The 25511-nt window shown below is 44.1% G+C and overlaps 1 protein-coding gene across 3 annotated transcripts in view; it reads right to left on the bottom strand.

Moving 5' to 3' along the window:
* The window catches only part of STS (steroid sulfatase), a 167677-nt gene that overhangs the window by 51653 nt on the left and 90513 nt on the right, over positions 1-25511 (bottom strand). For all 3 annotated transcript variants that reach the window (XM_045470664.1, XM_045470665.1, XM_045470666.1), the window contains one exon: positions 13256-13392. In XM_045470664.1, coding sequence (XP_045326620.1) covers positions 13256-13392 — 137 coding nt within the window. The remainder of the gene's footprint in view (positions 1-13255; positions 13393-25511) is intronic.

Genomic DNA, 25511 nt, shown 5'->3' with positions numbered 1-25511 from the left:
CCATTTCAAAATAAGTCATAATGTCCCTTTACTTTCCTTCCTCCGCTTTGCTTAGCTGCAAGGGAGCATGAAATGAAACCAAAATGTCAAGTTGTACAAACAAAGCGAATGTTTTTTCTCAGAGTCGGTACTCGAAGCTTCAGAGATTGTCAGAGAAGCTCATTTTCTGCAGCTTTCCTTCTTCGTAAAGTACGGCATATTTACCTGCTCAAATTCAGATGCATAAATGCATTTATAAGATGGTTGTTACTGATCAAATTTGGCAGGAAACAAACAGCCATACGACAAAGGTACCTGACAGCCAATTTTACCCTCCCATGATTAAAGTTAAAATAGGTAAAATGTTGTAATTTTGTCGTATTTCTTCTCTCTCAAGTACTGTCTTATATCAGAATGAAAAAATATTATGACAACAGTGTTCTTTCGATAACCATTTTCTACTCACCAGAAATGTGAACAGGGGCAGAAGTTACATTTGCCACGACTGACTCAAAATGGAATCTGTAGGTGAATGTCACTGTTTGTTTTACAACCTCATGACATCATGTGTTCAGTTCAGCAAGCACTCCAGAATGACAGAGGTCTGTTCCCATTTAAATTCTTTGCTTCACTGCTATCTTGGAATACCGACTGGACAAGATCTATTTTGGACTGAGAAGGAGTCGTTTTAATAAAACATGCTACTTCATAATCTATCTTCACTTTTTTTTCTCTACTGATTGGGAGCAAATAAAGTGATGGAAAGAGTCCTGCCAGAAAGAAGCTTTCCTTCACAAAGGTTTATATGCCTAAGTTAGCAGAAGAGCACTCGGCCATCACCGTCTCCAATCTGGAGCTCCGGCCGCCATATTGAGAGATGCGTCTCCAGTGGGTGAACCCAGTGAGTACCTCAGAACACACACGGTCACCAACCAGCCGACTCTGAGCCATCCTGAACTCCCTCTCCACAAGACTTGTTGGAGACACAGTTCTCACACTCTAGGAAGACGGACATGGCCCCGTGATCTCAGAGGACAGAGACTAAAGAAAGGTTCTATTCATTCCTTTTTCTCATGGGGAGATATCAAACCCACATAACACACGCAACTGTGCCCTGGGACATCTATTGCCACATGCTTCCCATCTCTACACAATGAGAGAAGGGAGTCAGTGCAAGGTGTGTGTGTGCTGACATGATAATAAGAACAGCACACATTTGTATCCCACGCATGCTTCAACACCTCCTGGCAAGATAGGCAATGGTATAACCCCATTTTACAGATGAGGAAATACACACCCAGTGAGACTGGTAACCTTCCCAGGCTTGGCAGCCAGCAGGTGTTGGGGGGGTGCAGCTGCCATGTCAAGAATCTGGCCCCAGAGCCTACCCCTTCCCCAGCACCTGTGCTGCCCCCAACATGCAGAAGCCACATGTCATGGGGCCACCTCTCCCAGTCAGCACTGCCTGGGACATAAAGGCAGGCTCTTGGGTCTGAATCCTGCCTCTGCCCCTTCCCCTCCGTGTGCCTCGGTTTCCGTATGGGCAAAATGGAGTAATGCAGTCCCATGCGGGGAGTACTGAGTGAGGATTACTATGGATGCAGGATGCCCGGAACTATGGATGCAGGATGCCCGGAGAGAGAAAGTGGCCCAAGGTACAGATGTGCAGGCTTATTATCAGAGCTTCAATGTCATTACAGCAGGAGGTGGTGGTAATGGTGTGGTGACGGGACATTCTCAAGGGGCAGAGGAAAGCAGGAGAGCCAGGGCGGGAATCCAACATTGGACACCACGTCTCTAATTTACATGGCCGAGAACAGCTTAAGTCCCTAACAGCCTTTCAAGGGCAGTCTTACTAGGTGGAACACGGGGCCGGGGCCACGAATTGCTTGTTTTTGGTTGAATCATACATTCAATAATGTGGTAGAAATGTTTTCCAATGATCTCTAATTTTTTTTTTCCTGTTCTAAGTGTAAAAATCAATAATAGCTTTAACACTTGTTGTGGAATATGCTGGAAACAGTGTGGACACACACTAGTCTCTGCCCCCCACCCCTTTTCCTGATTCTCTGAAAGTGAAACTAATCTAGGGTAGCTCAATCAGTTAAGTGGCTGACTTTGGCTCAGGGCATGACCTCACAGTTCGTGAGTTCGAGCCCCATGTTGGGCTCTGTGCTGAGAGCTCAGAGCCTGGAACCTGCTTCAGATTTGGTACCTCCCTCTCTTTCTGCCTCGTCCCGCTTGCACTCTGTGTGTCTCTCAAAAAATGAATGAAATGTTAAAAAAAATTTTTAAAAAGGAAGTGAATAATCTAGGATAAATGTAATTCGAGACCATCCAGGCAAAGCAGAGTGGGGTCCCAGGAGCATACCTGGACCTTCAGGATAAGCACAGGTGAGGGCAGGATGCTGTGTGGGATCAGCCACCTGCTCCTGATTCACTGCCCGGGAAGATACCAGGGAGCAGAGCAGAAATCTCCTTTTGGGGGCATTTGCGGACAGCCCCTCCCTGTGTGACCTGAAGGCTTTGTGTCCCTGGGCAGGAGGAACAAACAGGTAGTAAAGGGCCCGTCACCACCATCCCTGCATCCCACCATCCCTAATATGCCTTCGCACCAAGTCCAGTGCCGACAACACAGGTGTGAGCCCATCACCACTGCCCATTCACAGAGCAGACCTTGCCTGGTGAATCAGCTCGTGCAGTCACCGAGGGAAGTGACCACCGGACTACACCCACCTGGCTTACAGTGGCCGCAGGGGCCTCATGAGTGTGAATTCTACACACACCTTGCAGAAGGGGTCTGACCTCCTGCCTACCCTGGGCACCACAACCCATCCTCCTGAAGTCCTGAGAGGTCAGTCCCACACTACCCAAGAGCATGGACCACCAAAGACCAACAGCCATAATAATGAGCAAATGACAACACATGGTCACACACACGTGTTCTTTTCCATATGAGCACCTTATTGTAAAACGTGAGACTATAAACATATTTGGAGGGAACACAAGAGACAAACGCATATAATTTGGGAGGCAGGGAAAACCTTTTTAAAGCTCACTGTCAATCCCTAAAGTCACAAAGGAGAGGCTGTCGAATCCAACCACAGAAATTCACCACGTAAGAGCCTATAAATAAATTGAAAAGACAAACAAAAAAAGACGGAAAAATATTTGTAACCTACATCAAGTAGATTATTAATGTCCTTAATATGTAAAGAGCCCAAACAAATCAATAAGAAGAAGATGGACAATCCAATAGAAAAGTGCTCAAGGGATAGAAAATTGAATTCTTAGGACAAAAAACACAATCGTGGACAAAAATGCATTGACACTGAAAAATATCCCAGTACATACTTCTGTGAGAAAGGAAAACTACAAAAGCCATGTGTAGAGTTTGTGTCAAATCCTCTTAATAAGGATGGTGTCTTTGCATTATACCACACTGGCGACATATAAACAGTGAAACTTATACCGTAAACCATCAACCGGGCTGGCCATTGGGGGCGGGGTCACTAAAGGCACTTCCTTTCTGCTGTGTGTGTCTGTATTCTTTGTTTTTGTAGACTCTAGATTACTCTGGCCATTAGAAGATTTACAAAAAATTAGGAAAACATTCAAATTAAAAAAAGAATATGGCAACGGCATCTTGCAAAAATGGAGATATTGATGGACAGGCACCTCCAAGCTCTGCTCTTGATCTATGTGGACCAAGGACTCAGCTGCTGGCTCGTGCTGATGCAGGATACACGCTGCAGTGACAGAAAAGGCCCCAACGTGCACAGAAAATGCCCCAACGTAGAAGCACAGAAAGAAGAAAGACTCAAGGTTGCTCAGTGGCATCTCACACCTACTGTGCCCTCCAAACCATCGCTCACAAAGCGGTCCTCTGACACACATCTCAGAAAGTGACAATAATGGAAAATCTTGGCATAGGAGATTTTATTTTCATTTATCATAAAGTCATTTTTTTCTGCAAGCCTGGAAGGTGTATGAACGTCAATAAAATTATATTCCAGGAGCAACATCACATATACGATTTTGAGAAAGCCCTGTATTTTCAAAGTATACAGTAAGTGCTTCCAAATGGCCGAATTTCTCTTGCACATGTTCTAAAGCTGAGTATATACCTTTGTAAATTGAACACGTGATTTTTTTCATACTGTCTCCCGGTTAAATCGGTTTGATGGCCGTGGAAGGAAAATTATACATGGGTAGGTCTGTTTTAGACATCCCTTTACAATTTATGGGTTATCCTCATTTCCTAGATGTCTTCCTGAAGTTTCAAAGACCTTATTATGTATCTCACACTCGGGTAAACAGTGGGTTTGTAAGGGAAACTACCTTATTCCCCTCCTGGCTAGATCCACTGGAATAAAAATTTGTTCATTAAGCACAAGTGTTGAGATACTAGGCCCCATGGAAAGTCCCTGGGAGGATACTGTCTGTCTGAATGCTCTATTTCATGATCATCTCTGTAACAAGGGTTCACAGTGACAAGACTGGCAGTCATATTTTATCTGATTCAGAGCTAACGTGCCATTCCAAGCACATACCCAACATGGGATAGTCTGGGATAAGCTAGTAGACTTTTTTGTTTGTTTTAACATCAGTATCCCCTTTGGGGAATTAGCATCCATAGTGAAGTTATTGAATTAAGCAGATTTTACAAACTCATGCATTTTTTAACGCGTGCTATTTAGGATGAAATTGAAAGCAAATGTACTGCAAAAGGACCTCATGTAAACACACACACACACACACACACACACATGCACACACACGCACGCACACACACAGAGAGGCAACTTAAAGTCTTCTGAAAACTCCAAGAGGGAATTTTCAATGAAGAGAAGCACCAGTGTGAAGATAAAATCTAATTTGTTGCTTGAGTTGAGTTTTAATAATTGTGTCATGGATGCCCTGGGATTCAGAAATAGAAAGTGCTGGCTGAATATTTAAAATACACTTTGTAAGTAAACGGAGTGGTACAGTTAAGCAGAGGCAACGTGGAAAACCCCTTGCAGCCTTAGCACTTCGTGAGGTCGCCCCTGGAGTAGGGGCTTAAGAAAAGGCACTGACCCCACCAGAAAAATGACGATAGATTTTGTTTAATTAAAAAAAGCGCTAAGAGAAATGTCTGCCCTCCTTAGGATTCAATATAATGCGGTATATGTAATTTTAAAAGTTTCCTCTTTCACTTATCATATTAGCAGAGAGTTTGAGGGATGTTGTTATCATTATTATTATAGTATTATTTTAGAAATCATAACACTTAATGCCACCAAGGGTAGAGTGAGCGGACACAACACATTGGCACAACTAAGTCCCTCCTCTGGTATTTATCTTTTAACCAATTTCTTTGTACAAAGTCCTTTTACACCTCAGAGGTTTTCTCTTTATGTAGATGTTGCATATGCTTTTCCACTAGTTTGTCACTGGTATTTTTAGTTTGTTATGTTTTTTGACATCAGGAAATTTTAGATTTTATGTAGCTAAATCTAGCAATCTTTTCCTTTAGCATTTATTTCTTTGCGTTTAAGCTTAGAAAGAACGTGCTCAACAATACATCAGAGAAATAGAGCCCAATATATGTTCTTGCATTCTTTCGCGGGTCATTTTTCCAAATTCAACCGCAAGGGGTATTCACTTTCATGCATGGGACACAGCAGCACAGCACACAAGCAGATGAACCTTCTTGGTGTCATACACCATCTCTGTGACCTCAGGTAAGTTACTTTACTTTCCTAAACTACAGCTCCCTGAAAAACTGTCTTATTTACCTGGACCATCATCACTTTTTCCCTCTTTGCTTCATCTTTGTTATTTTCGTCGTCGTCTTCTTCTTGATGATCATTTTTCTTCACTAACACCATCATCACCATCACCCTCATCTTTTTCGTTACTCTTCATCACCATTATCACCATCAACATCACCACCACCATCACCACCACCGTCATCACCATCACTTCCAGCATCATTATCTCTTTTAAGTGCGTGCAAAACACCACAGTGCCAGGGACCAGTAATTATAATGTCTCCCAAAGTTTAATCATCGCATTGCAATTAACGCATCATCTATTTTTAGCTGTCTGCCTTGAAAGGCCACATCTACATTTACATGAGAGTCTCTTTCTGGGCTTCCTGTTCTCCTCCATCACTCTGTCTCTTCTGGAGCCAGTGCCACCTAGTTTCATTTATTTACTTTTATTGAAACTCTACAGTGCTTAGTTTTAAATACAATGCAAATTAAAAACACGTTTAAGAATTCGCACCACATCCAACCTTGGCTGCGCAAGGCTGAAGGGTGCACTTGCTGTGTTTGAGAAGCTTAGGAATTTTATACCTAAATGCTTCCACATTCTGCTTCCCACTGCCTCCGAGTAGGAACTGTCCCCAGCACAGTTCACTGTGATGTGCACTGTAGCTACAAGGTGACAATGAGTCTTGTGCTATGAGCATTTTCCTCTTAATACTGCCTTCGTGGCAAGGAGCTGACAGATGGGGCTCTGCCGTACAGAGATGGAAGCCAGCTTGCTTTACTGTGTACAGACCACCTCCCTTACTCCATGAAACCTGCTGGAAATCTGGAACTTGGGGCTGGTGACCAACCCCTTAAATAACTTTTGAGTCTCCATTGACTGTTTGTTTGAGAAAACTGAAAGTGCAGTTAATGAATGTGTGGCCTATAATGGCTCTGCACTGCTCCCTGTAAAATACACCATTATTCATCCAGTGTTCCCGCCTCGCCATAAACCTCCATCCTGAAAGTGTGTGAAGCTAACCAATCATCCCAATCAGGGGAGAGCTGAACCTGGTGTCTTTGGTGCTTGTGCAGTCACAAGGAAAGAGCCAGCTAAAGGCCCTGGCTTTCCAGTGCCTTGATGTACTCAACACAAGGAGACTGACTTCTAGTCCTTTATCCATTCACCTAAAAGCAAGCCACACCTCTATGCATGCCCAGAATGGTTAGAATGGTTCTACCTCTTCCATGTAAACACTTTCACCTCCTCTAAGGCCTCCAACACCTTCCCTACCATGTTGTTTGGACCTACAATCCATGGACTTCCAAGCCACCAGCCCCTCTCCCCCACACTCCTCATTCCCATGCTGCGGTCTGACACTTGGGTCATTCTCTTGCTATTGCACCAATATCCAATGCTGAAATGTCTTTTGTGATACTCCCTGGCAAAATTTAATCATCAGTCAATTCAATGATCTTTCCTCCTGCTTCTACATTGGCCTGAAAATCACCCAGTTCCACACTCTGAGCCAACACTTGATTCCTGCTCTCCCTGTGAGCAGAGCTCAGACACAGTCCAATAAGTATCCCTCTGCCCATGTCCCTTGTGCTTCCTGAAGGAATATCCAACCCCACTGACTTCAGACTCCTCAAATATCACTCGCTCAGCAATCTGTTACGACACTAAAGTTTATAGTGGCTAAACGCACTTGTGAATCTTCACTTGGTTAGACGTTGATTGTCCTTTGAAGTTTTGTTTACCCCTGAATTCTGATACCCCCATTTCTCCTACCCTCTGTTCTCATTCTCAGGGGGCCTTTGTTTTTCTTTTGGGAATTCCTCCTATTTTTCCCTTCCTTTCAATGTTCTACCTGGCCTTCCATTTTCAGAATGCATCAGAAGTGAGCACATTATTTTCACGCTTTAGAGGAGGCTCCATTTATCAAGAAAAGGAGCGTTTTAAAAATTCAAGACAGAAAACTGATGTGTTGAATCCCAAAGGAAATACACAGCATTATGGCCCAGATTGCATTCCTTAGAGAACAAAAGAATGACGAAGAGAATATTGCCACTGCTTTCTTAGACTCTGTGATGCTAGTTTTTGAGAAGTAGAAACGTGGAAATTCATTTCTAGACTTTTACCTTGGCTTTCAATGCAGGAAAACCTTGAGTCACAAGTTACTCAACTGCTTTCAACACGCTTGCAAAGCAATCTTATCCACTCCCATGGTGGGACCATTATCTACGTATGGAAGAGAAAACGAAGTAGGACTTGCAATTTCAGCACCTTGGATAGGGACTTGCTGTACCAGGCACCTCTCCCCGCACCCCGCCGGCCCCATAAGTGATTTCACCTTGAGGTAGGACTTATTGAACCCTTGCCATGCTCCTGGTCTGCAGCCTTCTAGAAGCAGATGTCTTCCACATGAACCCAACCAGAGCACCTTCACCCAGGCAAACGTACATACTAACCGAGAAGTTATTCACTGCGCACAGCATTTCTAACACAACAGTCCCAGAAAGAGTCCATTTTGAAATGGATACTCTATTAGACACATGCCCAATACGCCAAACCCTTGTTAGAATTACGTTGTACGTGTGAGGGGCTTTGACCAATATCCAAGTCTCCTCATTTGTAGTCTTTTCTTGTGTTACTTGAGGTTCTTGTCACTATCTTGATCTCTTGAGACCTTCCAATTCATTCGCCATTTCTCAAGATGGATTCCATGTGTGGTCATCAGTGTTGCCAGGCATGTGTTTAACTATATGTCAGGCATGGAAAAGAGGAATTCACCCTGTACCCTACCCTCAGCTGGTCTTGTATGAACCTGTGCATTATGTTCCCATTAGTTTCGTTGTGTGTTCTGTCCCTGCACCCACAGAAGGTGGTGCTGCTCAGTCCCACAGATGGAAAGGGACGGAGAAACTGAGGACCGCCATATCACACACAGCCACTAGGGGTACCACATCACAGATGCTGAGCGATCCAGAACACTTGTCAAGGCCACCATGACAGGGGGTGCTTCTACTGAAGAAAAAGCTTCACAGTTTTTGTGTGAAAGAAAAAAATCCCACATAAGCCACTGGATCCCAACCCTTGAAAGTAGCATTTTTTTGTTTGTTTGTTTTTTTTTCTTTTTAATTGAAAGGTTTGATCTGACGCCAGACATTTATGTTAGTGTTCACCTCATTGTTCTTGACTTGCATTTCTCTTTGTAGGATAGAGAATTTGCTAGTTGACTCCTGGGCAAGTGCTGATTTATGATTCCTTCCTGGGGCTCTATTAATAGCACGGGGCTCTAAATAAGTGCTGACTGCATGCAAATTCCACCTGACAGACTGAAGGTGTTGCCTGGGATGGTACAAGTCACAGATAAGAAACCACCGGTAGGAACCACCTCCATGCTTCCACCTGCTTTCTCTGCCTCCTTCCCATTCATAGATCTCCAGTAAATACCACTTCATGTCCAGGGGAAGAAAAACAGCTAGAATGGCATGCCCCCAAAATACTCAGTGCATGTTTGAAAACGCCGTGATTTTGCCCATTTGTTCCTCCTCAAGGCTCTGCTGTTTCAGAATTATTTGGGACTGATGGGGCACCTGGGTGGCTCGGCTGAGTATCTCACTTTGGATCAGATAATGATCTCATGGTTCATGAGTTCGAGCCCCACACTGGGCTCTGCACCGGTGGCATGGAATCTGCTTGGGATTTGCTCTCTGTCTCTCTCTCTCTCTGCCTCTTCCCCATGTGCTCACTCTCTCTTAAAATAAATAAATAAAAACCTAAAAACATTACTTGGGGGGTACCTAGGTGGCTTAGTCAGTTAAGCATTTGACTTCAGCTCAGGTCATAATCTCATGGTTCGTAGGTTTGAGCCTACGTCGGGCTCTGTGCTGACTGACAGATGAGAACTTGGAGCCTGCTTCAAATTCTGTGTCTCCCTCTCTTTCTCTGCCTTGCTCTCTCTCTCTCAAAAATACACATTAAAAAGTTGAAATAAGGGGTGCCTGGGTGGCTCAGTCGGTTAAGCGGCCGACTTCGGCTCAGGTCATGATCTTGCAGTCCGTGAGTTCAAGCCCCACGTTGGGCTCTGTGCTGACAGCTCAGAGCCTGGAGCCTGTTTCAGATTCTGTGTCTCCCTCTCTCTGATCCTTCCCTGTTCATGCTCTGTCTCTCGCTGTCTCAAAAATAAATAAAACGTTAAAAAAAATATTTTAAAAAAAGTTGAAATAAAAAAAGAATTACTTGGAATTGAAAATCTCACTTTGCAATCATGCCCCGACTGTCCACGGGATTTGGCTGTCAGTGTTTCCTGCTGAAGGGATATGGCGGGCTCTGTCCATTGGCCCCGTCTTCCCACCCTTCCCATCCCCAAACTATCAAGGGGTTTATCTGCATCTTCCTTCACTGGGACAGTCATTCATGACTTTGTGCTCTGTGTTATTATGACATCTCCTGGAAGAATCTTAAATCCCTCAGTGGCTCCTAAATTCCCTTATGTCAAGGGAGTTATCATTATCACACTCCCTTGCTCAAAAAGAAAAAAGAACAGGCACACAGTCCAGCATTCAATAAACATGCACGATGAAGGCAGGAGCTATTTCCCTGTGATTTAGTGTGGACTTCTCTGTGCTATGAAGCAGCCTTTCTCATTACTGGGAAAGCAGGAGACGCCGGGCTGCAGACTTCACGCTCCGGCTGAACACCTGCGTTCGGGTTCCTGCTCATCCCGTATTATTAATTCTGTAATTAATACACCTGAGGCATGGGGTGCTTGGGTGGCTCAGTTGGTGAAGCGTCCGACTTCGGCTCAGGTCATGATCTCACGGTTTGTGGGTTCGAGCCCCGCGTCAGGCTCTGTGTTGACAGCTCAGAGCTTGGAACCTGCTTCGGATTCTGTGTCTGCCTCTCTCTCTGCCCCTCCCCCACTCGTGATCTATCTCTCTCTAAAAAAAAAAAAAAATTAAAAAAAAATACACCTGAGGCAGGTGTATTAGTCATCGGCACCCCTCACCGGCCTCACCTGCAGAACGCAGATGAACACCATGCTCCCTGCCGCCCAGGCGGGCCACAGCACCCAGGAGGGAACGCGCGTGCTGGCCAGGGCTGGCTGGGGGCACCTGCTGAGCTGCCAATGACGGGCATTATTGAGGCACACTGACCACCCTGCGGGTTCCTTAGAGGTAATATGGTTCCAGGATGCTAGCACCCACATGGTGGCTCTGCAGGGCCTTATGTCAAGGGAGTTACCATTATCACACTCCCTCGCTCAAAAAGAGGGCCTTCTGCGGCCCTCACACCAGATCTGTGTGCTCACTGCCCTCGGTGATGAAGTAGTGCACGACAGTGCAATCACCCAGCTAAGAATAAGGCAATGGACACACGGATGTGGCGTGGAAGTGGCCTTGGAGCACAATTAAATAACAAAGGTGCTTTTGCCCTGAACATGCCTTCACGGGGACAGAAGGGCCCGCGGTGGAGAAAGCTGTCCTCCATGGAATTATGTGGCCTCCACCAATTTTGAAAGAAATGCTCGGAATGACGGAGATGTGCCCTCTTCACTTACCCACTGCTATCTCAGGTGCCTTTTGTGCAGGACGCGTCATTTTTAAGGAGACGTCCCCATTTTATTACACGATTATTGAGAATGTTGCAGTCCTGTGGTGTCGTAGGGAAAGGCTCTTCTTGGAAAGTGGGAATGCTCATCGAAACACTCAGAGGTACCAGATTTGTAAGACAGCAAACACATCCCGAGAAACTAATGGCATGGCTCACGGGGAGGATTTCATGTTTCGGCAAAAGAGACAAGATCGTCTGCAAATGTGACGTCAGGTCCGAATGCAGATCTCAAAGACTGAAAAATACTCTCCATTTCATTCAAGACGGAACCAGGTTCTAGATGGAACCATTCTACATGCAACACTCAACGTCAGACTTTGTGACGGGTCAGGGTACACATATGTGGGATTATAATTAAATAAAAGTACGTTTCACGATACCAGCACAAGCCTGCTGGCTTAGCCAGCAAATGTCTTAGAGTCCTACAAGCAACCTGTTGTTTGAAACCTAATGCTCATCAACGAGATAAAACATTCTACCAATTTGCACTACCAAGAAGTGGAAAATATAAACGGATTTACATGCAACATTGAAAGAAGCAAACGAGAAAAGAGGCAGGCTTGTCCTGGCATATGGAAAAGGCCCACTGCAATGGATTTGTCCCACACGTCTTGTGACGGGGAATGTTTTGGTTTCGAGTACCCCGGTAATTATCATATGTCCTCCTTTCTGTTAGTTTGCAGAGTCACAGAGCTGCAGAGAAGACACACAGTGAGGACCTGCCTCGTCTGAATTCTTCATGTTAAGATGATAGCCATGAAGCCTAGAGATTCAAGATGTCTCCCAAGTTCACAGAGACAGTAAACACAGAGCTGGAAGCTAGAATAAGGGTCCAGTCCTCTGGTTTCTTAAGACAGTGCACCAAGATTTAACAAAACAAAACTGTTCTTGTAATCACCACAGCAGGCAACCATCATCACATTCAATTTGCTGCTTAAAACAAATCAACCAAAAAAACCGCTCTATGGCCATGTTACAGTATTTCCAAAAGATCTAGTTGAAAAAGTTAAAAGCTACCAATTCAGTGCAAAAAAAGAAAAGGAGGAAGAATGAGAGAGGGCGAAAAAAGGAAAAGAAAACAAACACACGAAAATCCTAAGCAACCTGCTGACTGGTGACATTTGGACAATTTTGTCCGTAAGGATTGCGCAACGTCAACACAAAAGACAATGTCACCAGAAAAGACAGGATCTGAGTGACGCATTCAGGGCCCACTGGTTTTCCATTCCTTTGCTCCCCCTAGACCCTAGAGAACAGACCTGAGATTGCTCAGCTGTACCAGAGAAAATGAAAGAAAGCAGCCTCATGATCATCTCCTGTAGACGTGGACGATACATTGTTTCAAGTAAGTCTTGCCAGCACCTCTAGAAAAAAATGGTAGGTTTCTCAGGAATCGATCGTAACTTAAGAAGAAGGAGAAGGGACAGAAACAACAAGGCAACGTTTGCATCCTCAGAGAGGCGGCGAGAGGAATATGGGCCCTAAAAAGGAAACCAGCGGACTATGCAGCCAAGAGGACAGGATCCCCAGGAGACCCTGTAGCTGCCACCCCAAGCCGCCAGCCAAGGCTGTAAGTGGCCGCGGTCCACTCCATCCCCAAATCCAGCACTCATCTAACTGCGCTGCAGATGAGGTGTTGCTCACATTTGATTGTTCACAGGAACAGTCAAAAGAAAGGTTAAACCTTTGGTTCTTTTTCTCCATTAACCTCTGCTCGCCGGCCCACACACCCAGTTCTTCCCTGGCGATGAGCCACATTCATGCACTTGGGGTCAAAGACACTTGTTACATCTCAGAATCAGTGTTTCATTACCTTCGTTTGATTAAAAAAATAAAGAAAGAAAGACAAAAAACATTTGCTGTATACAGGCATCAGGGTGGAAACTCACAGCAAAGAAGGCAGAAAGACACCTACCAACGCTCCAGTCCATTTCCTCCACGGCGTCCCCGTAAGCTCCGTGTTTGCTTTTTCCGGCAAAGTCCTTGGAAGAGAACAGGGCTGTGTGCACGTGAAGGTACGACAGGACCAGCAGGAATGGCTTCTCGGCATTCCTGCGAGAGGAGAAGGTTCAGAGCAACGTAAGAACATTTGCCACATGCTCGTAAGGATCAAACTAGTACTCCATGACGCCATGTGAAAAGTCGGAAAGCACCACAAGACGATGTCTAATATTTTACACTTTTAAACATTTTTTTAAAGTGTATTTATTAATTTTCGAGATAGAGAGCAGAGAAGGGGCAGAGAGAGAGGGAGAGAGAGAGAACCCCAAGCAGGCTCTGCATCACCAGCTCGGAGCCCCATGCAGGGCCTGATCCCACCCACCATGACATCATGACCTGAGCTGAGGTCAGACGCCTAACTGACTGAGCCACCCCGGCGCCCCTAATATTGTACGTTTTACTCAAAGAAGCAGAAGTCTCCACGGCGTGCCTGTAAAGAGACTGATGGTTACCCTGTGCAGATCAGCAGAAGGAAGTGCTATGTCCTTGAGGCATACCCTGAGGACACAACTCTGAAAGGAATGTCGTGGGGTATGGCCTGCTTTGCTCTTGAATTCTATTCTTCCCTCTTTATACAGTTGATTAATACCAATTCAAGGGCCTTAAAAAGCACATTCTCTTTGGAACATGGACACACAGACAAGCCAGTGCCTACTAAAGACCGTTTCTTGATTTCCCAAGTTCTTACAAAGACTCCTGTCTACCTGTCTAGTGCCAATTCAACTCTGGATTCCGCCATATTGCTCACCTTCCACTATAGAACAGGTCTCCTGGAATGAACACTCCATTGTCAACACTAATTGGAAATTATATGGAACATTCTAGGAACTGGCCCAAACCGATCAAGAGTCTCAAGTTACCATGAAAGCAATTCTTTTCTTTTCTTTTTTTGTGTGTGTGTGTTTATTTTTGAGAGAGAGACACACACAGAGGGAGGGAGGGAGACAGAGAATGAACAGGGGAGGAGCAGAGAGAGAGGGAGACGCAGAATCCAAAGCAGGCTCCAGGCTCTGAGCTGTCAGCACAGAGCCCGACGCGGGGCTTGAACCCACAGACCGTGAGATGATGACCTGAGCCAAAGTCGGCTGCTTAATTGACTGAGCCCGTCAAGAAAAACCTCCTCTGTGCAATCGGTGAGAACATACAGCTGCTCGAGACTTGTAAGTCACTGTCGACGTTTGGCCCTTGGGACAAATGCCACAAGGCTGGTGAGTGTGGACAGGTCTTGGGGGTCCCCGTGCGGGTCTGCTGAGAGGGGTCAAGAAGTCACGCCACCTCCTGTTTACATCTCCTTCACCTCCTTCCACGCTGTGGAGGAAATGGACTGGAGCGTTGGTAGGTGTCTTTCTGCCTCTGAGAAACGCCCTCAGTTGCCTCGTTTTGGTTTTATGTAATCGGTTCAAATTCTACCTTCATCCAGGAAAGCGTCAGAAATTCCTTTCCAGATAAAAGGGACTACTGAACAAGTACCCTTTAGAAGGCTGTTGGGGCCCAAATGGAGTGGATGAAGGAACAGATGAATGCCGAATGCAACTTGTACTAGAGCAGCTGGTGCACAAACCAAGAATCCCCTACGTGCTTTCCTTCCCCCACGAGACCACAAGCGGTGGCGTGCCACGGACGTTCGTGTGCTGCAGGCACCAGCACCGCGGTTGGCGAGTAGTGTAAGTTCACTAACCCTGTGTTAGCCAATCAAAGCCTGCACTAGCCCTCCTGGCTTCCTCGGGTCCACCCAGGACTTCCAGCACTGCAGGGACCCAGCAGTGCCACGTGGTTTGTGCGCCAGGTGGTCGGTCTAGAGCAGGTACGATCATATATACCTATGTGGTATACATGCCTACATATGCAATGCATGCATACCTGTTTTTGTATGTATGCCTATACGTATACACGCACAGATACTATTCACCTATATATATTATTAGGAGGTGTGTTTACGTGTATGTATGCATATATACCTACACATGTATCAGTATAGGTGTGTATATATATGTATACATATACAGTTATGCATATATTAGTATACATACATATACACACACACACACACAAACTATATATACATTATTAGTATAGCTGTGGGTATATATATATACAGGTATATACACATACACATATACACCTGTATATGTTATTACATAAGTATGCGTGTGCGTATATTATTACTATAGATAGTATATACATATACTCATATATACCTGTACATATATTATTAGTATAGGTGTATATATACACACACACACAAACCTATACATATATTATTAGTAAATGTGTGTGTATATATATGTACACATATACACCTATGCATGTTATTAGTATAAGTAGAATATATATATGTACTCATACATCTATACATATATTAGTGTATATACATATATGTATGTATATATACATACACACACACAAACCTATACATATATTATTAGTATAGGTGTGTGTGTATACATATATGTACATATATACACCTATGGATATATATGCATATATTATTAGTATAGGTAGTATATATATGTGCTCATATACACCTATACACATATTACTATAGTTGTATGTTATATATATATACACACAAACCTATATATATATATATGTGTGTGTGTGTATATTAATACAGCTGTGTATGTATATATATATACACATACATATGTATATATATACATATATATATACACATACACGCACACATATACAACTATACATATATTATTAGTATAGGTATACACATACAAACTTATACATATATTAGTATAGGTGTATACATACACACATACACATATACAGAAACCTGTATGTATGTGTACATGTATGTATACATGTATGCATGTATATGTGTATATGTATGTATACATGTATGTATACATGTATGTATGTATATGTGTATATGTATGTATACAATATATGTATATACATTAGTATAGCTGTATGTGTGTATATATGTATATTATATATACACATATACACAACTACACATACATTATTTATATAGATGTGTACACAAACTTATACATATATTATTAGTACAGGTGTATGTGTATATGAATATATACATATGCATACACATATGTATATATTCATATATACATACACATACACACCTATACATACATTAGTATAGCTGCATATGTATATATATATATACACACATATATATATATACACACACACACAAACCTATATATCTACACATACATTTATATACATACCTACACAAGTCTATATATCTATTGTTAGTATAGCTGTGTGTGTATATATATGTACACATACACACCTATACATATACTTTTAGCATAGATAATATATATATATGTAGTCATATACGCCTATATGTATATTAGTATAGGTGTATATACACACACACAAACCCATATGTATATTATTAGTATAGGTGCATGTATACATCCACACAAATATATATTAGTATGATGTGTGTATATATATATATATATATATATATATATATACACATACATGTGTATCATTAGTGTAGATATATATATATACACACACAGATATAAACTCATATATTAGTATAGCTGTGTATATACATACACACACATATACACCTATATATATTATTAGTATATGTATAAATACATACACATACAAATATGCACCTGTTGGTATAGGTATATACGTCATAACATATAAACTACGTCAGAAGCCTCTGATCACCTTGAAGTGACTGTCACTTCTGTTCACCATCTTTGCCAGTCACCAAAAGCTCTCAAAAAATAATCTGTTTAATGAAATCAATGACATCAATATGCCTTTACATATTTATTTAGTATGTTAAGTCGCCACGATAACGAACAACATCTCAAATTTAGAACGGGGTATCGCAACACTAATGAGTCTACCTCTGATAAGGAAATGAATGCGCACTCTGCCAAATGCATTTTTATTTCCTCATGTGCATATAACTCGGGTTCCTCCTGCCCATGCAGCGCCTCGCAGGTCACTCCTCAGATCCTGTGCTTGTCACACTTGACTTTTAAGGTTGCTCCTTGCACTGACATTCCCTTGCCTTTTGAAGCAGAAAATAAGCATAAAGCATCGCATACTGAGTGAGCTGGGTCCCTTCTATTCTCAGAAACCAGATCAAACTGAGCCAGTTATTGTTTCACGGCTAAGCCAAACAGAAACAAAAACACCAGCCAGCAGATGAGCAAAAAGCCTGTATGTGGTCTGTGCCACCTCTCCCCAAAAGTGGAATTACCGTGAGGATCCGAACCCACAACATCTAGTCTCCCGTAACTTCCTGTTATTTCTCAGAAAGGAAAGATCCATTAACGTTCAGATGGATGCACGGGAGGCATCCCCAAGCTGACCTGCATGTGAGCACGTCTAGCATGGTATCGCTCTGGCCACTTGTAGGGGTAGATACCCTGGAAGATGCTAAGCCATGACAGGCCATGGACCTCTGCCCTACAGGGCAGCCAGTGAGGCCCCCATCCTGGTGCTTTTGGGAGTTTACTGAGACTTGGACATGCTGCACCCCCCTTCCCAAGAGGCAGGTGGGGACCCTAAAAATTGGGTTAGATTCCCCCCAACCAACCTGGAATTACACCCTTTACACTTGTCCCTAAATAGGCAGGTGCATCGCATATGGGTCCAATTCCACCGTCCTGTGCTGTCCTGCTTACTTTGGGGCTTAATGTTAAGGAAAACAGACAGCTTAAAAACGCCATCTTCCGAGCATGTATGTGGTCAGAGCTGGAGATATGGGATGTGCTTGACAGAATTTGCTGAGAATGAAGAGGTGTCACATGCCCAACAGTTTCAGAGAAATAAATAAACAGATGGATGGATGGATAGATGCATGAAGAAGAAAGACCGCTGATGAAGAAGACAGACTGGCAGGATCCCAACATGGAGGCATTTTGAAATGTGAGCCGAAAACAAAAACAGTAAGTGATAACGTTGTCCCAACAAGCAAATCAGGGAACCCCAGACACACGGTGCTCATGATGAGGGTAGTAAGAGCCGTCGGGGGGAGAGGGTGTGCACCACTGTGGAGATGAACCTGAGCCGTGCACGGTGACTTCTGTTCCTGGGACATAGGAGGACCCTCCGCGGAAGGGGAGAAGGTCATCCGTGCGTGTATGATAAGAGTGCACAGAGTTACACGAGTCTGTCTTCTATCATGTCTCTGCAAGGTGGTTTTTCACTGAGCGGACAGGACATCACGGACACCAGCCATGGTGCTGGGTGCCAAAGCACGGGGATCAGGTATTAGATGCACCAGCAATGCTGGGAAATGTCAAGTGGACCGGGGCTTGTGACAGCCTATGGCACGAAGATTTACCGTGTGGGACTACAGGGACACTGGACGGTGCATGGGACGTGAGCTAGGCACACGCAAATCCATGGCTTCCGTGCACACACCCTGCAGTGTGACTCACAGCCTCCTCTCTGGGGTAGCAATTCTCGCTGAGCAACAGCCTTTGACAGAGAGGAGGTCAGAGTCATCGAGGACACCTGGGTCTACGACCTAGAAGCCTCCGGGACACTCCATCAAGTTGCTGGGAGGGAGACTCGTCAATAACAGCTTAGGTCCCGTTTTATTACCTTCCGTACTTCAGTACACACTTCCGAAAATGTATTGCCACAGTCTTGCACGCCGTGTGAAAAGATAGAGAACTTTCCGCCGCTACGTGCTTTCGCTGTGTTTGTAAAAATACAGCAGGCAGCTCTGTGCCTTCCCAGTAGCCTGCAATCATTTCAATCTGAGAATGCAAAGACTGATGTCCTATATATACAGGGTGAAAACATAGGCAAGGAGACAGAGAAGGCATTTGGTTTTTTTTTTCTCAAGTTGTTGTTGTTTTCTTTTTGTTTGTTTTTGTTTTTTTCTGTCTGCCATGAAGGTCTGGAACAGCATATTCCTCATCCAAGGGCTTGACCGTTCTTATTCAACCAAAGTCCCAGCATGAGCCAGTGTCGGGCATAACTGGGAAGCACACAGGAATATGTGTTGATTCCTTCTGAGAGCCCTCGGATGCTGTGATTACAGCAGGCACGAGGCAGCGAACGGCATCACCAGTCACCCAGCCAGAGGTCAGAGCCGCCGCTGTGTACAGACACAGATGTACACACCCAGCGATTCCTCTGTTCCCTCCACACACACCACCACATCGACCGGATGAACATTTGGCTGACATGGTACTCGGGACTGAAACTATAAAGGTAGGCTTTCTCAGATCCTGCCGCCAGAAACCAATCTCAACTTGGCAGGGTCAATAACTTGCTCCTGGAGAGAGGCAGGTTCCAAAGGTTCATGCAACGTGACGCTGCGTGCAAATGCTTTCCACAAACACGTCTATGTCAGCACTCTCCCGGTGTATACTCACAGACAGGACACTAGATGATGGCAGGCACCTGTCCTGGGTATTTGCTACCCAGATGAGCTAAAAGCACCAGTGTGATTACACGGAGCCCCCAAATTATTCATTCAACAAATAGGAATAATTTTTTAAAAGATTTTATTTTTAGGGGTGGCTGGGTGGCTCAGTTGGTGAAGCATCCGAGTTTGGCTCAGGTCATGATCTCACGGTTCATGGGTTTGAGCCCCGCATCAGGTTCTGTATCTCCCTCTCTCTCTGCCCCTCCCCTGCTCATTCTCTCTCTCTCAAAAATTAAACATTAAAAAAATTAAAGATTTTATTTTTAAATAATCTCTACATGCATTGTGGGGCTTGAACTCCCAACTCCGAGGTCAAGAGTCACATGCTCTACCAACTGAGCCAGCCAGGTAGCCCTAAATCATAACAATTTTAAAAATAAAAACTGACATGTATGGAAAGAAACCCAGAGAGACACCACTAACACACAGACTTTGCTGCACCTTGGGCTGGGGAAAGCGAGAACTTAGTGTGAAGGAGCAAAGACCAGCAACAATGTCAACATTCGGCATTACCCATTTTTACACTGCTTCAATTTTTTAGAGTAGCACGTGTCACTTTTGGAGCCACAGAAAAATAGAGATGGCTCTGGAAAACAAAAACAAAGACGAGAAAACTAGGAAAGCCACCTTCTTCCCTCGAAAACGCAGGGAGACGAAATGGACACCCAGGTCTGAAAGCCAATCTATGTAACAGACCTAAAAAAAAGCTGCCTGGTTTCAGTCTTCACCCACATCCTTCCAGCCTGCCCACACTGGCCTCATCTGCTGACCTTCATGCTGGGCTCTCTGTGCAAGAATTCCGCACACGCAGACTTGTCTGTGGCTCTCACGTTACATTAGATGGGTCACCAACGGAGGCTACCGGACTCTGAACCCACGCATCACCAGCTGTGACTCTCCAAGCCCACTGTGACCTGAATGCATGTACCTGAGGTCACCCACACGCCCTACCCTACAACAGGTACAGGAAAGATTCTTTGCTGCTTCTGGTTGTAAATTCCCTGGCATCCATGCATTCATTCTCCTAACCCAAAGAAAGATTTTATTTTTAGGGGTGAGGTAACTGCAAGACACTGAGGTTATGCAGAAACAAAATAAAAAGATTGTTTCCCTGCATTTTAGGTAGCAGGAAATAAAAACATCTGTAATTGTTGTAATAGGAAATGAGACCCCGAGGAAGGAGATGGTTTCTCCAAAGTGCCTTTGGAAAATCGATCGCATTTCTTTTCAGTTACTAGGAGAGTACCTAAAATGGTGGCAGAGAGAGCCTCCTTGGATGGGCCCTCCAAGGGGAGAGAAAGAGAACAGGAGAGTATATTCACCCCATCACAGTAAATGTGCCTGCTAGGAATAACTGTTATGATCCTGATGGACAATAGAAGACACATCATCTATTGTGCAGGTTCGCCCCCAGCCTAGGGACAGGGAGAGAAGCCCATGAAGGACACAAAAAGAGGACCCCGGGAAGTGAGTAAAATGGGGTCTATTCTAAGGCCCAGAGAGTACAGCAATTCATTCATTCAACAGTGGTTCTGAGTGCTAAAAAAACAAGCTAACGTTAAAACACTGAGAAGTTTCCCATAAAAAAAACTCCCCCTCAAATAGTTCCCTCTCACAAATAGGCATTAATCCTTTCTCTTTTTTAAGATAAATGTTTATTTGTTTTTGACAGATGGAGAGCAAGCAGGGAGGTGCAAAGAGAGAAGGGGACAGAGGATCTGAAGCACGCTCCATGCTGTCAGCACGGAGCCCGATGTGGGGCTTGAACTCTCGGAACCGTGAGATCATGAGCTGAGCCGAAATCGAGAGTTGGATACCCAGTCAACTGAACCACCCAGGACCTCCTCTCTGGAACAAGGGACAAGTCAGCAGCACCAGCCTGCATTTCTGAGGGACAGCAGGCCACCACTGGGAAGGAGCTGAACCAAAGCCAGTTCCCTTGGGCCTCCAGACCCAGACCACCCATTGCTAATTTCCTCACCAGCCTGGACCCCTGGGAATCTGTGCTTCAATGCCTGACGTCCCAAAGGCCGCGCTTGCTGATTCCAGTTTAGGTCATAATCCCAGGGCATAAAAGAGATGTGTGTGTTTGATGAAAGGAGGAAGGTCTGAGAGTGCTTTATCCACATGCCCCCTTCGGTTAGGAATGCTGTGGATCTAGACACACTAGAGCAAAAAGCAAGGAGCTGCCCATAACTGTATTTGGCTTGTGGCTTGCTCAGCCTGGGACGGACACTCATACTAAGAGCCCAAACCCCCTGCATTCCTAAACCCACATCCTATTGGCTCATGCAAGGTAGAAACCAATCAAGGGGCATCTATCCTTACTGAGCAAGACCATTCTTTAATTACTTAACCTTTCTCCTGTTGAACACATATGTGTCCCTTTGTGTTGCCCTTAATCGTTAATCTGATGTACTTTTCTCCCCGTGAATTAAAATCGATATCACCCCCATTCCTTTCTGGCTTAAATTCTTATTTAAACTAATAAAGTCATCCCACAATCTCTTTCTTCAGAAGGTGCTTTGTGCCAAATCGCAGCTATTCATCATGGCCACTTATACCACGGTCTGGCTGGAAATGTCAAAGGCTAGGTCGAAGGGACCCTGTAAATGCATTTCAAGATTTTGACTGTGCCAAATATCAATGGCAGTGGAACAGGATAAAAGGTCAGGTCTTCCGCTGATACATTTATCAGCCAGTTCCAGGTTTTACAGCATTATGATGACAACAATGTTTGCAGAAAGAAGTCTCTATTTCCTGTAAAACTGCACACCATGGACAATGGTAGAGGGAGCACTTCCCCGTGACCCTCCAGGAAGCACATACTCTCTGTGTGGCAAAGTTACCTCCTCTGCTTACTCATGCTTTTCCAACATTCTGATGTCATGGTCGCTTCCCTTTGCAAGTCAGGATTTGTTGAAGTCACAAAAATGAGATCTTGCCACTCTGGGAAATCAGACATTAAAAATAGAACTCTAGGGACCTCATCAAGACAAAAGGTTTCTGCATGTCGAAGGAAAACAATCAAAAAAACTAAAAGGCAACTGATGGAATGGGAGAAGATGTTTGTAAATGATGTATCAGATGAAGGGTTCGTATCCTAAATCTGTAAAGAACTTATGAAACTCAACACCTGAAAAACAAATAATCCAGTGAAGAAATGGGCAAAACACATGAATAGACACTTTTCCAAAGAACACTTCCAGATGACTAACACACACATGAAAAGATGCTCAACATCCCTCATCATCAGGGAAATACAAATCAAAACCACAAGGAGATACCACCTCACACCTGTCAGAATGGCTAACGTTAACAAGTCAGGCAACAATAGGTGTTGGCGAGGATGCGGAGAAACCCTTTTGCACTGTTGGTGTGAATGCAAACTGGTGCAGCTATTCTGGAAAACAGTATGGAGGTTCCTCAAAAAACTAAAAATACAACTACCCTATGACCCAGCAATTGCACTACCAGGTACTTATCCAAGGGATACAGGTATGCTGTTTCGAAGGGGCACATGCACCCCAATATTTATAGCAGTGCTATTGACAATAGCAAAAGTGTGGAAAGAGCCCAAATGTCCATCGATGGATGAATGGATAAAGAAAATGTGGTGTATATATATATATATATACAATGGAGTATTACTCGGCAATCAAAAAGAATGAAATCTTGCCATTTGCAACTACGTGGATGGAACTGCAGGATATTACGCTAAGCGAAATTAGTCAGAGAAAGACATCGTATGACTTCACTCATATGAGGAATTTAAGATACAAAACCGATGAACATAAGGGAAGGGAAGCAAAAATAATGTAAAAACAGGGAGGGGTACAAAACATAAGAGACTCTTAAATACAGAGAGCAAACAGAAGGTTGCTAGAGGGATTGTGGGTGGAGGGATGGGCTAAATGGGCAAGGGGCACATTAAGGAGGGCACTTGTTATGATGAGCACTGGGTGTTATATGTAGGGGATGAATCACTGGATTCTACGCCTGAGATCATTATTGTACTACCTGCCAACTAACTTGGATGTCAATTTAAAAATAAATAAATAAATAAATAAATAAATAAATAAAAAATGGAACTCTAGATCTTTGCCAAAGTTTGCATTTGCTTTCTAGTAGACTCAACGCTAAAAATACAAGAGATATCCCTTCTTAGGCTCAACTGAAAATTATTAGCATTTATTTCACTTCCAATGACAGCCTCTTAGCACACACACACACCTACACTAAATATGTTCAATACATATTGAGTACATGTTGAATACGTTCAATATGCACTGAACACGGGAGCCTGGAGAACAGAATTCTCAGGGTCAATTTCATATGAATTTTTGAATCCAATCGCTGGATACCATAAACTATACAAATTATGTGGGTGCGTGTAAAGTCACCGTGCTTCTTAGAAATGCCCTCTTCAGCCTGAGCATGTGAATATTCGCAGAGAAAAACAAAGAGAAGTTTCTTTCAATTGTAATGTTTTCCCTAGCAACGAGGCGGTATTTTCCATGAATTTAGGGAGACAAGAGGCCAACGTATCTGGCCCCTGACACCACACAATGACCCAGGTTCCCCTCGCTCTGTCGAGGACAATACGAAACGAGGATCTCATTCTACCCAGTGGCATTAACCTTTTTAAATGTAGCCTTGACTTAAATGAACGAAACACTACTTTGTGAATAAAATTAACTCACTAAATTCACCTGTTATTATACAGCCTCTGTTTTCTTTTCAGAATATGCAAACACTTCTCCATCACCATGGTAATGACTGTGCGGACCTCAGAGCTCCTGGAAGAATTACCAGGATGCATCTCCTTTGAGGGGTGACACCTGGACTCTTCCATTTGTAGAAGGTCTGCTGAGACATCTGTAAGATTCCCCGGTCTCCTTCCACCTCCCCTGTACTCAACTCTAATCAGCAAGTTGGCAGAGTCCCTGGCAGAGCAGAGCAGAGGCATCTAAATGGTCCACTCCGAAAGAGAGAGGAGGCTTCACGGGCACTTAGCTGTGGTTTTGGATCTAGTGTGTTGCTATTAGTCATAGGGCTTTGGTAATTCACTCCAAATGTGGGGCCTCAAATGCCCCCACAAGAAGACATCTTTTTTCTCCCATCTCATACGGCTGTTTTGCAGCGTGAAAGACATGATGTGTGTATCCCCAGGGCCTGGCAGGAAAGGACCACTGAGCAGAGGTCGCTGACACTTGAACATGCCCCGTTTGTGCCTTGCACCCAAGCTGGCTCTGATTTACTGAGCCCTGAAGACAGTAATGCCTAAGGGAGGAAGCTGGATGGCTGTAGGATCCTTCACTCAGCACACAGGGGGAAGGCCAGCAATCTCCAAGAAATCTACAGCTCATTCCTGCCTCTAAGAGCAACAAGGGGTCTTGCTAATTCAAGTGGGTTCAGGATGAGCTGCCTCTTGAATTACTATACAGCTTCTAACATATGGTGTGGTGAACCAATCATCTAGCCTTCCAACAAAAACATCTCCCCAAGACAAATTTTATCCCTGGGAGTAAATTAGGATGAGGCCCCACGGACCATGTTGTGGTTCAGCATTCCCAACCACCAGTCTACTCAATGTTAGAAGTAAGCACTGGTAACCTGTCTGTAGCAAATTTGCTTCAGAAGACCTCACGCCCCTGTCATCCGCAGCTCCACATCTCAAGTCCGTATCTTCAGTATAAAATCATTCCAGCGAAAAGGCTTAGAGAACGAATATAAATTTTAGAAATAAAAGGGGCGCCTGGGTGGC

Source organism: Leopardus geoffroyi, chromosome X (genome assembly GCF_018350155.1).
Source record: "Leopardus geoffroyi isolate Oge1 chromosome X, O.geoffroyi_Oge1_pat1.0, whole genome shotgun sequence".
Classification (NCBI taxonomy): Eukaryota; Metazoa; Chordata; class Mammalia; order Carnivora; family Felidae; genus Leopardus; species Leopardus geoffroyi.
The sequence above is the reverse complement of the archived record's forward strand: the minus strand, read 5'-3'. Positions and strand labels throughout refer to the sequence as shown.